The sequence below is a fragment of the Falco biarmicus genome, chromosome 15 (assembly GCF_023638135.1).
Source record: "Falco biarmicus isolate bFalBia1 chromosome 15, bFalBia1.pri, whole genome shotgun sequence".
Classification (NCBI taxonomy): Eukaryota; Metazoa; Chordata; class Aves; order Falconiformes; family Falconidae; genus Falco; species Falco biarmicus.
Genome location: NC_079302.1, coordinates 21,092,182 through 21,105,148, shown reverse-complemented (window position 1 = coordinate 21,105,148; position 12,967 = coordinate 21,092,182). Strand labels below are relative to the sequence as shown.

The following is a 12,967-nucleotide window of genomic DNA, read 5'->3' as shown; positions in this document are numbered from 1 at the left end:
GCACTCGGCATGAGCCGTAATTAGGGATGTGGTGGGAAAATGTCTCTTCTGTAGCCAATGACCTGCAATAAAATTGCATTTTCCTTGTAACAGTAATAAATCTCATAAAAATGATGCAAAGAAGGTACTAAACTTGCTAAAGAGACTCTCCAAAGACCAAATCATAGCCAAGGTATGGATGCAGCAGCTGAAGGGATCTCTGCCCCCAGTGACCCCGTCTTGGCTGCTGGTCTTCTCCTGAGGGATCCATCCCCACCTCTCCTGGCAGAGCCCCTTACCTCTGTCACCATCTCACACTCATCATGGAAAGGTGTTTGGTGTGGATTTTCCTGGGTTTGGAAAAGGGAAAACTCCCGCAACAATAGCTCACACCTCCTTGGAGGCTCCTACGAGTGACCCCACCGGACGCCATGGACCACGCACCCCGCTCCCCCCCACAACGGCCGCAGGCTGTGCGCAGGGGCGTAAGGTATGAGGAGCCCAAGGGCCATGTACACACACTGGGGTCTGGTTTGGCGATAACGCCTGCTAACAGCAATATTCCTATGTTGGCTTGTGCAGCTGATAAAACCAGCATGGGCACTTTGTCAGGGTGGGGAGGATCAAACACCCCCTGTTTGTAACAGGCTCGTTCTGCGGCACAGCTCTCAGAGCTTCCATTTCCTCCCAGGGAATCAACATCTACCATAGAGACCAGTACAACATAACGCATGATTTGCTTACTTTCTCATTTTTGAAGACTGCTGCTGTATTTCGAGGCCAACTCAAGCTCCTCTCTCCCTTGACACACTGATTTATTCTGCACGGACATTTATGAAGCACCGGGTCCTGCCTACCGCCAGCCTGCACCCTGCATGCCACCGAGCATCCTCATTCCCCCCCCCCTACAGTTGCAGGGACAGATCAGAAGTAGGACAGCAAGGGTCCCGGTTGCCTCTCCCACGTCCTCAGAAAGTTCCAAGCTGCAAACCATCCCTGATGCAGACCAGATGCTTCAAGACAACCAAAATAACCTTTTCTCAGTGGTGAAGTATTTGACAGAGCGAAACCCCTAGCTCTAATCAAGGGCACCAAGAAAAGTGACTGAATGCAGATAAAAATGAAACAAATGGTCTGGATGCTGTTGGAAAACGTGCTTTTTTCTAAGAGCCTAGGCTCTCATTAGTTGAAAGAGAAATGTCACTTTAAAAAAAGGCAGGGGCAATAAACTGGCACCTGCGGAGCACCAGCATTTGTTTGTTCATTCATCAGCAACTGCAACATGGCATTGCAGGCCAGCAGGCGGTGACAGACCCTCTTGCTTTGTCACACAGCTCTGGAGCTGGGGGTCTGGGTACCACCAGTGACCTGGGCTCAGCATCACTGAGGCTCTGCCCTTCCTGCCCTACCACTTCTATAAATTAACATAAAAAATGCAGCATATAGGTGTAACTGTCTGCAAAGTACTGACCATGAAACCAAATCCCCAAACTCTCTGTGGAGACCGCTGCTCTCCCTGCTCGCCCTCTGCAAAGCACGGCACCTCGCTGCCCACAGCTGCCCCGCAGGCACCACAGCTTCCTGCATCTCAAGTATGGGCAAGGGGATTCTTTCCCCCTCCAAAACCAACTGAGCCACCCAGGATCTGCATTTTAAGAGCAAAAATTGGTGAAGTTTCTGCCGATGGAAGAAAATTTGGGGTGATTAAGGAATGCTCCTCTTGCATCCCTTTGCATCTTGTAAAACTCTTTCACACTGTATTAAAAATAATCAACATTTTCTCTCTGCTTTATCACAGGTAGCCAGAACCTCTAACCACTCACAAAAGAAAAATCTCTTGAAAAGCTCATAAAAACTCCAAACGATGACAGCACAATAAAATGCCTGTTTACAGTGCAGTTGGTATCCTCAAAAATATATCAGTGCAGCACACCGATTTACTAAACTTAATCCAACAGTTAGTTCCCGAGCACAGTCACCACCTTAAATAAAAGAGACATTTATTGAGCTGCTGGTTATTATATACACACTGGGTTATATCAGCTCTCCTTTAGTTTATCCTCAGAGAGTGCCAGGCAAAACTGGGACTATAATCCTTGGAAAGACAGGCTGAACACACCACGGCCAGCACAGGCGACCCCTTTGCTCTCGGGGTATTTCCACCAGCCCACCTTTGGAAACACAGCATGAATTTTTGTGATATTTTCATCATGTTGCATTGAGAGAATTTATTATTTAATGTTGGCACCCTGGTCCAGGATCTTCAGCCTGCATCCTGCATCACAGCCCTCTCGTAAACAGAGCTCTTCATCTCACGCATGCATTTGATAAACAGTAAATACAGCAGTTGCACCTGAGTTAACAAGGCATCAATTTTGCTGTCAGGCTTGTTCAAACTGATCAGCCTCAAGACAGACTGTTAAATACCAGCTGTTTGTGATGCACTTGGACTGCTCTGTAGCATCAACTGTATTACTGGGATAGCTCCTGTAACTATTTCAGGTTTGTGTAATAGGGGTCCTTTGTTCGTAGAAAAATATATTAAAAAAATAGGAAGGAAAAGAAAGGTTTCAACATGTGATGCTCGTTTACAAAATCACAACGTAGTCCCCTTGCTGTGGAGTGCTCAATAAAGTGCTTTAAAAACCAAAGAAACAGAAGCTGCCCAGATAAGCTCCCGTCCACCACTCAGCCTTTGAACCCATGAGCGTTTTCCCAGTCTGGCCTGTTCAAGAATATTTCCCCAGCTGCTTTGTTAACAGCCAACAACACCCACAGGCACGTTAAAGCCTCATCAGCATTCAGCCAGGACTGCTTTGTGCACACCCAGCACAGAGGGAGCAATCCTACAGTGCCACACGCCGAAAGCAAGAGTGGTGGCCACCTGGGCAGCCACCAGGTACCACTCGCTGGTGTTGATGCAGCATCTCTTCTCCTAGTCATGATGCCGAGCGACCACTGGAGGGGCTCAGGTCATCCTCCCCGCCAAACACCTCTGCAGGGAACCTGAGGGCACTGGAAAAGGCAACACTGCTCTTCAGTGCCCAGTGCCACAGGGACAAGAACAAGAGAGGTGGGTAAATGTGGTGATAAACTGGTTATAAAGGTGGAAAAGATTAATGTATGCATAATTCCAGTGCCTGGACTTTGGAGCGGTACCATGCTGGTCCCTGCAGGCTGAGTTACCCAGGGGAGAGCTATCTGCATCTGTTTGACTGAATGCACTTGCCCTGCTGTGCTGGGGTGCTGGTGCCCTCGTCCTCCCTGGACGAGAAATCACAGTGTCCCTTGGCTCTGTCACCTTCGCAGGGGCAGGTTAATGGCATCAATAACGCTCCCTGGCTCCCAGCAAGGCGATACTTCAGCTGTTTTTTCATAGAAACAAACTTCCCTCCACTTCTTGGCCCTCTCTTTTCCATCAAAAGAAGTCACTTATGCATGTTTTAAACCTCTCATTATTCCTCTTAGCTCAATTTTCAAAGCGAACCATTAAACCAAATAAACATTCCTTCTTTTGGGGTGGAGGGGAGGGCGTCTCAGGTTTTTTTGCACAAACTGCCAAGAGTATGAGTCAGTCAGAAATGGCCTTTTTTGATGAATGAACATTTAACATTTTGCCTATTTCTACTTAATATGGAAGCCTGGCTGGATCTGATTTCCATTTGTAATCTCTCTAATATTGAACTGCAAAACAGACAGGGAAAAAACCTAATTATTCAGAGCTCAGCTGAATGATTTGCTAATTGCCAGAAGCAAATGGCAAGACATTGAGAACACGAGCTAAAATTAAATCAGCTTCCTCTTCCTTAGATTTTGCAGGTATCTTGGTTATCACCAAAGTTGTATGCAGGAGAGAAAGAAATCAGAGCACAACCATGCAGGTTTGGATATTGTTCCACAAAACTAGCAGGGAACTAGTAAAAAGGATAGTAAAACCAGAAATCCCTGTACTCTGTTGCCTGTATTTTCCCCGATATCTTTATTTCTCATGCATTCTCTTCTCCTGCCATTGCAAAAATGATCTGAAAACCCCTCTCCCCAGATTCATTCCCAAGGCAGACAGCCTGCGCTGCCTACCGAGCAGCAGCTGGACACATATGCTGCTTGACGGTGGTGTCCTACGCACACTTGTTCAGAAAAAACACACAGACAGATTTGTAAAACTGGAGCTTAAACAAAAAACTACATCCTTTTTGAATGCCTACGTGGCTCAAACACAAGTAGCTGGTTAGAGTTAAATATCTTAGTCACTTTTATGGTTTTAATGCAAGATGTTGGTATCTATCCATTCCCAAGAAAAGAAAACGTCTGACACACAACAGCCCTGTCCAATCCAAAAAATAAGCTGCCGAGCCCCAGTCCCAGCTAGAAAACCCACCAATGTGATACTTCTCCGCTCCGTTTGCACAGATGAACCCTCCCTGATCCTTGACCTCCACAGTAAACACCAGCCTGCTGCTCCCAGCTTCAATCTGCCTTGCTGCCAGATTAAACAGGCTCCCTCCAGGGACCCCGCAGGGAGGCTGCCTGGGAAAACACCTGGGAAATATGATTAGAAATAGAAAAATATTCTCAAATGTTTGTGTTCAACGAGGTTCTGTGCGGTTTCTTCAGCTTTTCTGATTTTTCCCAGCTACTGATTTGTTTTAAAAGCCCCTTTTCTTTGGTGAGCCTGAGATGTTTTGCAGCTCTATCAGCACGCAGCTACTGAGCACCAGCTTTGGCAGCAAGCATTTCTTCACTTAAATGAGAAGTGAAGCCAGTGCAGTTTAAGTGACATGTCGGCACATAGAAGAATAAGCTAGGACTCAAAAACCATCTTTCACGCAAACAAAAGGAACAAAATCCACCAAATGCCCACGGTCTCAAGAGCCAGAAATTAGAGCCAGACATGTAATTTTTGCGCAATCATTTTGTCCCTTTCATAAGAGACAAGAACTGTCTCTTGAATCAGTTAATCAAAATCTCAGCTGATTATACCATCCGTAGTTTGTTTCGCAGGGAGCTAATTGAGAACATTCAATATTCAAAAATTAAGTTGGTTTCAATGGGCACATCCATCTCCACAGTGTGGGCTTGGGCTCCCAGACGAATCCGGCACTCCACTGAATCAGGTTTGCAATGCAAATAGCCAAGATTATGGAGGGAGAGACAAAACAGGAAAAAAAATACTCAATCATAACCATCATTGTTCCTTGCACCCAAGAAGTGGAAGTACTTTCTGTTCAAATTTGAGAGGACGGGACTGCAGAAACCTGGAGAAAAGCATGGGCAGCAGAGCACTGCTGCTGCAGTCTCCCTGCCCATGGTGGGCTCTACCAGGTGGAGTCTCCTCACCCCAAAGGACACCAGACCTGATATAGGTTGTGGGAAGACAAAGCATCTTGGAGGGTGCGCCCAGGGGCACTGCCGCATCCAAAGTGGTAACAACAGACCTTTTCCACTGGAGGAAAATAAGTACTGGAGTAGGGCAGCAGGCTGCTGCCTGATCGAGGGTGCTGGTGGAGTCCAGGTCTGGAGCAGGGCTGTGTGCTGGAAAAAGGTGCAGAGAACCTCATGTTCACTTGTGATGATGTGAAGCTCCATTTCTGCCCAGGTTATCAGCTGAAACACGAGGTGCAACATTAGCTTGCATGCATCAAGCTTCCTTGCAAGCTATTCCTTGTTTAACATTCAGCAACAGGTTCTAAGCTCCTTTGCCTTTTTTTAACCCCACCAAAATGCCACATTGCTGTTATAGAACACCAAACCAGGAGTTTTCAGAGTTCAAGGTACCATCTGCTGCTACCGAGACATCCTCCTGTGGCTGCTTTTGTGAGGTACAGCCTCAGCCCGAACCCCCAACCACACCAGCAGCACCCTGCAGCATCTCCTCCCGCTCTTTGGATGCTGGTCACCATTGCAGAGCATTGAGCTCCATAGCCACAGGACCTGAGTGTTAGCACATAAACTGATTTTATTCTCTGGGTATCGATACAATCAAAGTAACGGAGAAACAAAATTCACCTATGCAGGCTATCAGCCCAATTCCCAGAACTTCTGGCCCAGCAAATGCCCTGGTGATGTCTGAAGAGGGTAGAAATCAGACATGAGCTGGGGGGATGTTTTTCCAGATGACTTAGAAGAGGAGGAAGGGGGCTGGGGAGGCAGGCCAGGAAAGGCACATGCTGCTGTGCTCCCTCCTTCTCCTTAGAGGCCTCGGCACTGGCACCGATGCTCTGCCTGCCTGCCTCCCACTCGACAGCGTAACCAGCAAGTCACAACTGCAGGAGACAGCTCACTCCTGCTCGTATCCCTCATTAGCACTAACAGGATCTTCACAGCTTCTCCTGCACTAGTAACAGCCGGTGAAATACAGACTTGTCCCTCCTCGTTTGCTCCGCTTCCATCAACCTGGAGGAAGAGGCACTCGCAGCCGGTCCCTGAGGAGCAGCTGCCCCATGGTGCCAGCCCAAGGCTGGACCCATCTCAGCCAGCATCGCTTTGCCAGGCTGCAGGCTGTGCCCAGTGACAGCTCAGCTTGCAGCCGTTAAACACCCAGCACAGGGCAGGTATGCTCCATCTCCCTGCAAAAGCAGGGGCAGCCCAAAACTCCCACCCTGTCCATGCCAGCATTGCAGGGCTCTTGGAAAGCTGGAGCTGAACCCACCACGGGGAGCAGCATGGCTGTGCCAGCACAGCGCTCACCAGGCTGACCGCTGCTTCACAGCAGGACTAATTAGCACAAGGCAGAGAAGCTCATCAGCATTGTTACCTGCTTCAGGTGCCACCGTGCCTCCCCTAGCTCTGGGGTCATACACAGCACTTGGGTTGGTAGCTGCCCTGACCATACCCTACTACATCCCTGCATCCCAAAGTGCCCCCAGATAACTCTGACCTATAGTACATCTCCCTGTGGCAGCTGAGCAGCTGAGGGGTCAGGGAAGGTGGCTCCATGTTCCCAAGAAGGACATTGTTCAGCATCCAAAGGTACCAGACCAATTTTCCCATCCATCCGCCACCACGACAGGCAGGAGGTGGCTCGCTGCTGAAGGCGGCACGAGCCTGATCGTCCTCAGTTCTCCATTTGTCACAGTCCTCTGGCAGAAATGACATTCTGGGAAAGCTGTGAAGGGCTTCTGAGAAGAGATACCGCTTCTCTTAATTGTCCTACATGCACATTCCAACCTTTTCTAGTGTTTGCCACTGGAGACAAGAGCTCACTTGTGGGGGGATGTGTCTGTGCAGATAAAGTAATTAAAAGAATAGCTATAAGCCTAACGAAGAGATAACAAACGACAGAGCAGCAGAATGCTAATGCCATGTTCTTGGCTCCTTGTGAATGGACCTATACAGCTCATCAGAGAAGTCCTGCTCCAGCGAGCAGATCTCTCCCCAAAGGGCTGTCCTCTGCAGCTACAAAACATGTACAAGAGAGAAAAAGACTTCTTAAAATCCTCTGCCATTATTAAATCTGTTTGGCCAGCAGCCACATCTGACCTCCTCCTTGCTTTCACAAGGACCGAGAGGTGTTCTTTCCTGCCGAGGGGATGCAGAGTGGGTGTGAGCACTGGCCCAGGGAGCTGGGAGAAGATGGGAACTGTGGGTCAGGCAAAGCAAGTTTCATCCAGTATCACAGTCATGTTTTTAAAACTTGTTTGACTTTCCATTTGCAATGACTTTTTAAAATCAATATATCTCATTAGAAAAAGTAAGAAAATATAACAGGGTTTCCCAGGTGAACATCAATCTGATGCTTTCTAAAGCCCTGTTCTGCCACTAAACCATACATATATATATACACACATATATATAAATTTGTGTGTCTATATAGCACACATATAATTTTTGCAGTTCCAGTAGCATTGACATTAATAGTAACATATCATTACCTCCCCATTAAACTTCAGGCAGCTCCCCATAAAGCACTGCTGAAACCTCCTGAAATAGCAGCTAAACCCAATAGTGACAAACCACATAGCAACATCTTGCTGTTGCCTCCTGCTTCAGTTGGGAGGAGGGAAGGAGGGCAGCCAGAGTGAGCAATGGAGAACAAGATGCCACTTGATCATAATTTTTAAGCAACAGCAGGTTTATGAATATAATTTTGCCAAAAAACAAGTGAAATACGTGGCAGATTTTGCACGTTCCTGCTGCCAGATGAAATAACCAGTGACGATGGGACTCAAACCATGGATGGCAGGTTCTTTTGTGGAGATACCCAGTAATAAAACCCCGTGGAGAGTGTTTGGAGCCCATGCCCACCACACCACATCCCTAACCTCCTAGAAATACTTCCTAAGCAGTCCAGAAGAAAGAATGAGACTCATTAATGCCCCCAGGCTATACTGGGGTATCTCAGTTCAGCACCCTCCTCACCACAAATGAGGTGTTTCACTGAGGGACTGTGATGCCCGAGAGAGAAGCACGCGCTCCTCCAGCCTTGGCACATCACCACTGACTCCCCGCAGCAGCCCAGCTACTCCTGCATCTGCAACCAACTTCATCTTCCCAGTCCCCTGCTCCACTTTTCTCCTTTCCACTGTCTTCCCACTAAAGCAACTCGAGAATCTACTTCAGTAAGGCAGTTCCCTGCTCCTAAAAATACTCCAGGAAATTGAATCAACATTTTGTAATTGGGCTGGTAACAGCAGCTACTAATAATCAGCAGGAACATAATTTTCTTTGTTTTCTGCTCTAGCTGTAATGTAATTTCAACAGCAAACTTTGTTTTGCACACTACACAAACATGATGGGCCATATGAAAAAAACACAGAGGTAAAATGGAATATCAAAAAACAGCCTTAAAAATAAACTCCTATCAAAGAGCAAATAATTTTGGAAAGCTAAAGTTAATATTGTTAATAAAAATAAAAGCATTTTGGAAAGCTAAATTGAATATTGTTCCTATGTTCCCCTGTAAAAGGGAAAATGAAAGCTCCACTCCACTCCTCTTACTTGGTGGAAGCAGCACCACTCAAAACTGCAACCCTGGTGCTTGGGCAGGCAGGGGCTGGAGGCAGCATCCCCCCTGCCCAACCTCCCCGAAAGCCGCCGATGCACTGGGTGACGAACAAAGGGCAGGGCAAGGTGGAGAGCGCATGCACCACCTGAAGGACTGCACTAGATGCAAGACTGCAGTCAAGCAAACTGCTCGTTTCACAGCGAAAAGCACTTTTGCAGAAAGAAGCCCAGCTCTGGAATAGGTTTTCTGGAGACTGAGAGAGCTCTTGCAGATAAAAAACCCTAAGGAGTATTTTCTTCCCCCAACTTGGTAAATTTGCTGTAGGTGTCTACGCTTTCCAAATCAATAAGCGAGTGCCAACTTCATGCAAGGATTTAACTTGGAAGGGTGACCAACTCATTGCTTTTCCTTCCAGCCAAGAACAGCAGATGCTACACGGCTCTGTACAAGCATCGGTCCCTAACGGGTATTGATGACTGCATCAAGCCAGCTCGGAAAAAGAAAAATACGTCCAAATTGTGGGAACTCTTGCCACTCTCGGGAGCTGCTCAGCAAGGCCCCTCTTGCCGGCAGCACTGTTGCGTGACATTTAGCGATGGCACATCTTCTCTCTGTTCAGTTTAGAAGACATCCCTTGCTAAGGCTCGGAGCAAGCTGCAGATTCTCCACAACCCCCACGCCAAAAGTGGGCTGCAATCCAATTTCCCATTTCAAGAGGGCCAGAAGAAACCTCCATACCCTGACCCCCACACCCCCTGGTTTACACAACAACCATCTGCGTCCTTTCAAAGGCCAGATGAAAGTTGATAAGCTCAGACAATGCTATGAATTATTTCAGAACAGAGGCAGAGAGCCCCGGAGTCTATGGAGACCCACCTCGGAGCATCACCTGGAGCTCAATAAATACACCCACCGTAAGCCAGCATCTAGTGTCTATTGAAGGGGAACCACTAGAAGGGATGGGTCATTCCCAGCTAATTTTAGTAACAAGATCACTAAAGTTCCTTTGATTCAGTGCAGAGTATATACCAACCTGGTCTTTGTGGCATTTCTGACCTCAGAATAAACTTTGGGAAGCACACACATTGGAAAGACGGGATTTGGAGAAACCTCACGTGTACTTTGCTTGCAGCAGCCACCTCTGGACCGGGTTCATGAGTTTTACACCTGCTGCTTCGGTGCCAGTGCACTCTAGAGCCATCACTGCTTTCCAGGGGATCTTTTGGATGGGTGGCAAAGCATGCACCTCTCACACAGGCAAGACTCCATCCACCTGCTGCCGGAAGGCTTCGTAATTAACCAGACTATTATTTTTTTAAGCACTTGCTGCAAGACTTTTCATTTGAAATGGGATTCTCTTTTTATCTGCTTTTTGGACAGATCTTTTTTCTCTCCAGAGGAATAGGAGTCACACTGGAATATGTTTCAAAGCTGGCTTTCATTTGCATTTCCAAACAGCCTAAACTACTCAGGCTTTTGAAGATGGAGTCCTCTTGGAAAGAGAAAACCCACCAGTGGGATGTGTCCTTTGTGCCAGTGCCCAGCACCATCACTACCTGCTGGCAGGCGGGATCCCACTGGGGTCCCCTGGACCCCGCGGCTTTGTGCCTATGTCAAACACTGCCAGTGCCAGGCACTTGCCGGGCTCACAAACACCTCAGCCTCCACCAAAGGCAAAGGTGGGCAGAGGGGGAACAGAGGGAGAGATGGGAAAGGCAGACAGAGGGGAAGGAAACATCAGCTGTTAACGAGATTGTCACTTTAATTTGATGGCTTGACACAGCCTGCAAAAGCTTGATTCTTAGCAAGAGCAGTCAGGTGCTGTATTTAACTTCAGCTTTGATGTAATGTCAAACCAAAGCACGCCTGGAGCCCTCCTCTGCCATCATTTCCCCCCGCTTCTGTTGCAGCGGTGACACAGAGCGTGCAGCACTGCTGGCGGGTCCGTCCCCTTGCCCCGGCTGTGTGCGGGCAGAAGCACAGCCACATCAGGCTGCTGGGCTCGGAGCAGAGGCAAAGCACATACAGCAGTGGCTGCAGGGCTTGGGCTGGCCCCTGTGCAGCTGAACTTCCCTTTGAAGAGAAGGGGGCTTGTTTCTGTTCTGTGCTAGAGCAATCACTGCTTTCCAGGGGATATTTTGAATGGGAGGTGAAGCAGGCATGGTCCAAGTGAAGGGATACAGAGGCATCACAAAAAGACCATAAATCATTCTCGTTTGTTGCGGTGAAAATAACTGGGTAGAACTACATTTACAGAGCTTCACACAGTTGCCTTTTACAGCACAGCAAACCGTTTAGACAAAGTGGAAAAGCTGAAGGGCCATTTAAATGCCCTCATGGGTAAAATTAAGTATCATTTCAGATGCCATGAAGATCAGGTTGCATTAAAGCAAATGGCCTAGAAAAAAAACCACCAATGCAAAAGAAGTCATAGCGGCCGTCACAACGAGATACAAACCAAGCAAAAATGGAGATTCTGCAAAGTTTTGCAAAGCAAGCTGCACCTCTGGGGCTCCTGCAGAGCTCAGCTCTCCGGAGCAGCACGGCTGCTGCACACTAACGCCGCGATCCAAAGACTCTGTGAAACAGGCGTCAGCATGGGGAACTTACTTGGTGTTGTCCGAGTCAATGGTATGAAAGAGCTTCTCAAGTTCTTCTTCATTGAGCGTCCCATCGGAAAAGAAGGCCTGGAACTCCTCCAGGGACAGCTTCCCATCATCTGCAAACAGCAACACAGCCGCCGTTAGGGAACTGGCAAGGTGAGGGGCAAGACTGAAAATCGAGAGTTATATTCAGATTTCAAGAATCCGACCAACATTATCTCCAAGTGCTTCTGCAGAACTGGCCCTCAACCAGTGAAGATCTCACTGGCCACAGGGTGGGACCGGGCAGCTCTGGAAGCACTGGAGCCAGGTGAAGGCATGTTGCTCCTGGGTATGGATGCACTGGCCATTAGTGACCAGCTGGGCTATTAACCCAAAGCATGACTCAAGCCTAAAGCGGAAAAGCCTGCAAGCTTCATCCTAAAACTTAAAACATTAAGAAATTATGGACCGTTTTGTCTACCCTATGTTCAAATGAGGGAGGATGCTCATTAATGGACATATAACAGATAGGAAAAGACCCAGGGCTGGAATTAACAACAGACCCAGCAATATCTTTTGCCATCTCTATCCAACGTCTTTTCCAACGCAGTGCACGGCCCAGCTCTGGACAGAAACGCAAAACAGCAGCTATCAAGCATAACATGATACATCTTGCTTCAGTTGCCAACTGTTTAAACATACAAGGGCTGTGTCACCTTAATGTTGTGCTTTTACTTCTGAAGGGACCTGATGACGCACAAAATCCATCTGCCTGGCCATACGGGCTACAGCTTGCTGCCTGCCTTCTGGCAAACCCACCAGCCTACGAAGGAGTCACAAGACAGAGGTTTAATTATGTTCTCCTGGGCACCTAGAGTGGAACTTGTTATCATTTCAGCGGTAAGCTCCAAGCTCATCCTTAAACATTTATTTTGATACCAGCTCTGGCCAGAAGTTCACTGGCACTTCAGCAGCCTCACCTCCAACTGCACCAAGAAGCCCTGCAGATAGTCAGTGCCTATTGGGAAGTGCCTCTGGACTCAGCTCGTGGATGGAAAAACAACATGCAGGTTGGAAAATCTGGCCTTACACTTTGCATGTTATTTTATATATTGGCCCCAGTATTATTTTAATAGTGGCATTATTACAGCCTACTCAAATGACCCAGAAAGAAAAGAATTATGAAATCAATACACAAGGGGATATCAGGACTCCTTTGCAACTTTTGCTGGTGATGTGACAAAGGCTCACACTCAGCTGCTAAATCTGGAGCCTTTGTGCGCTGTGGACAGGTACAGCACGTCTTTAAAACCACAGCTGGAAGCGAGAAAGTCTGGAGAAAGCTCCTGTGAAGTTCAGCAATAAAGTAACAGGAGGGAGACAAACGAAACTTTAAAGAAATTAATTTACCTCTAGTTTCACATTTGAGCCACTGACACTGCTCTGGTGTGCAGCAGTG

General features: G+C 47.7%; 1 protein-coding gene across 7 annotated transcripts in view; it reads right to left on the bottom strand.

Annotated features, from left to right (window-relative positions):
• The window catches only part of NECAB2 (N-terminal EF-hand calcium binding protein 2), an 87,994-nt gene that overhangs the window by 30,890 nt on the left and 44,137 nt on the right, over positions 1-12,967 (bottom strand). For all 7 annotated transcript variants that reach the window (XM_056360380.1, XM_056360383.1, XM_056360379.1 and 4 more), the window contains one exon: positions 11,534-11,642. In XM_056360380.1, coding sequence (XP_056216355.1) covers positions 11,534-11,642 — 109 coding nt within the window. The remainder of the gene's footprint in view (positions 1-11,533; positions 11,643-12,967) is intronic.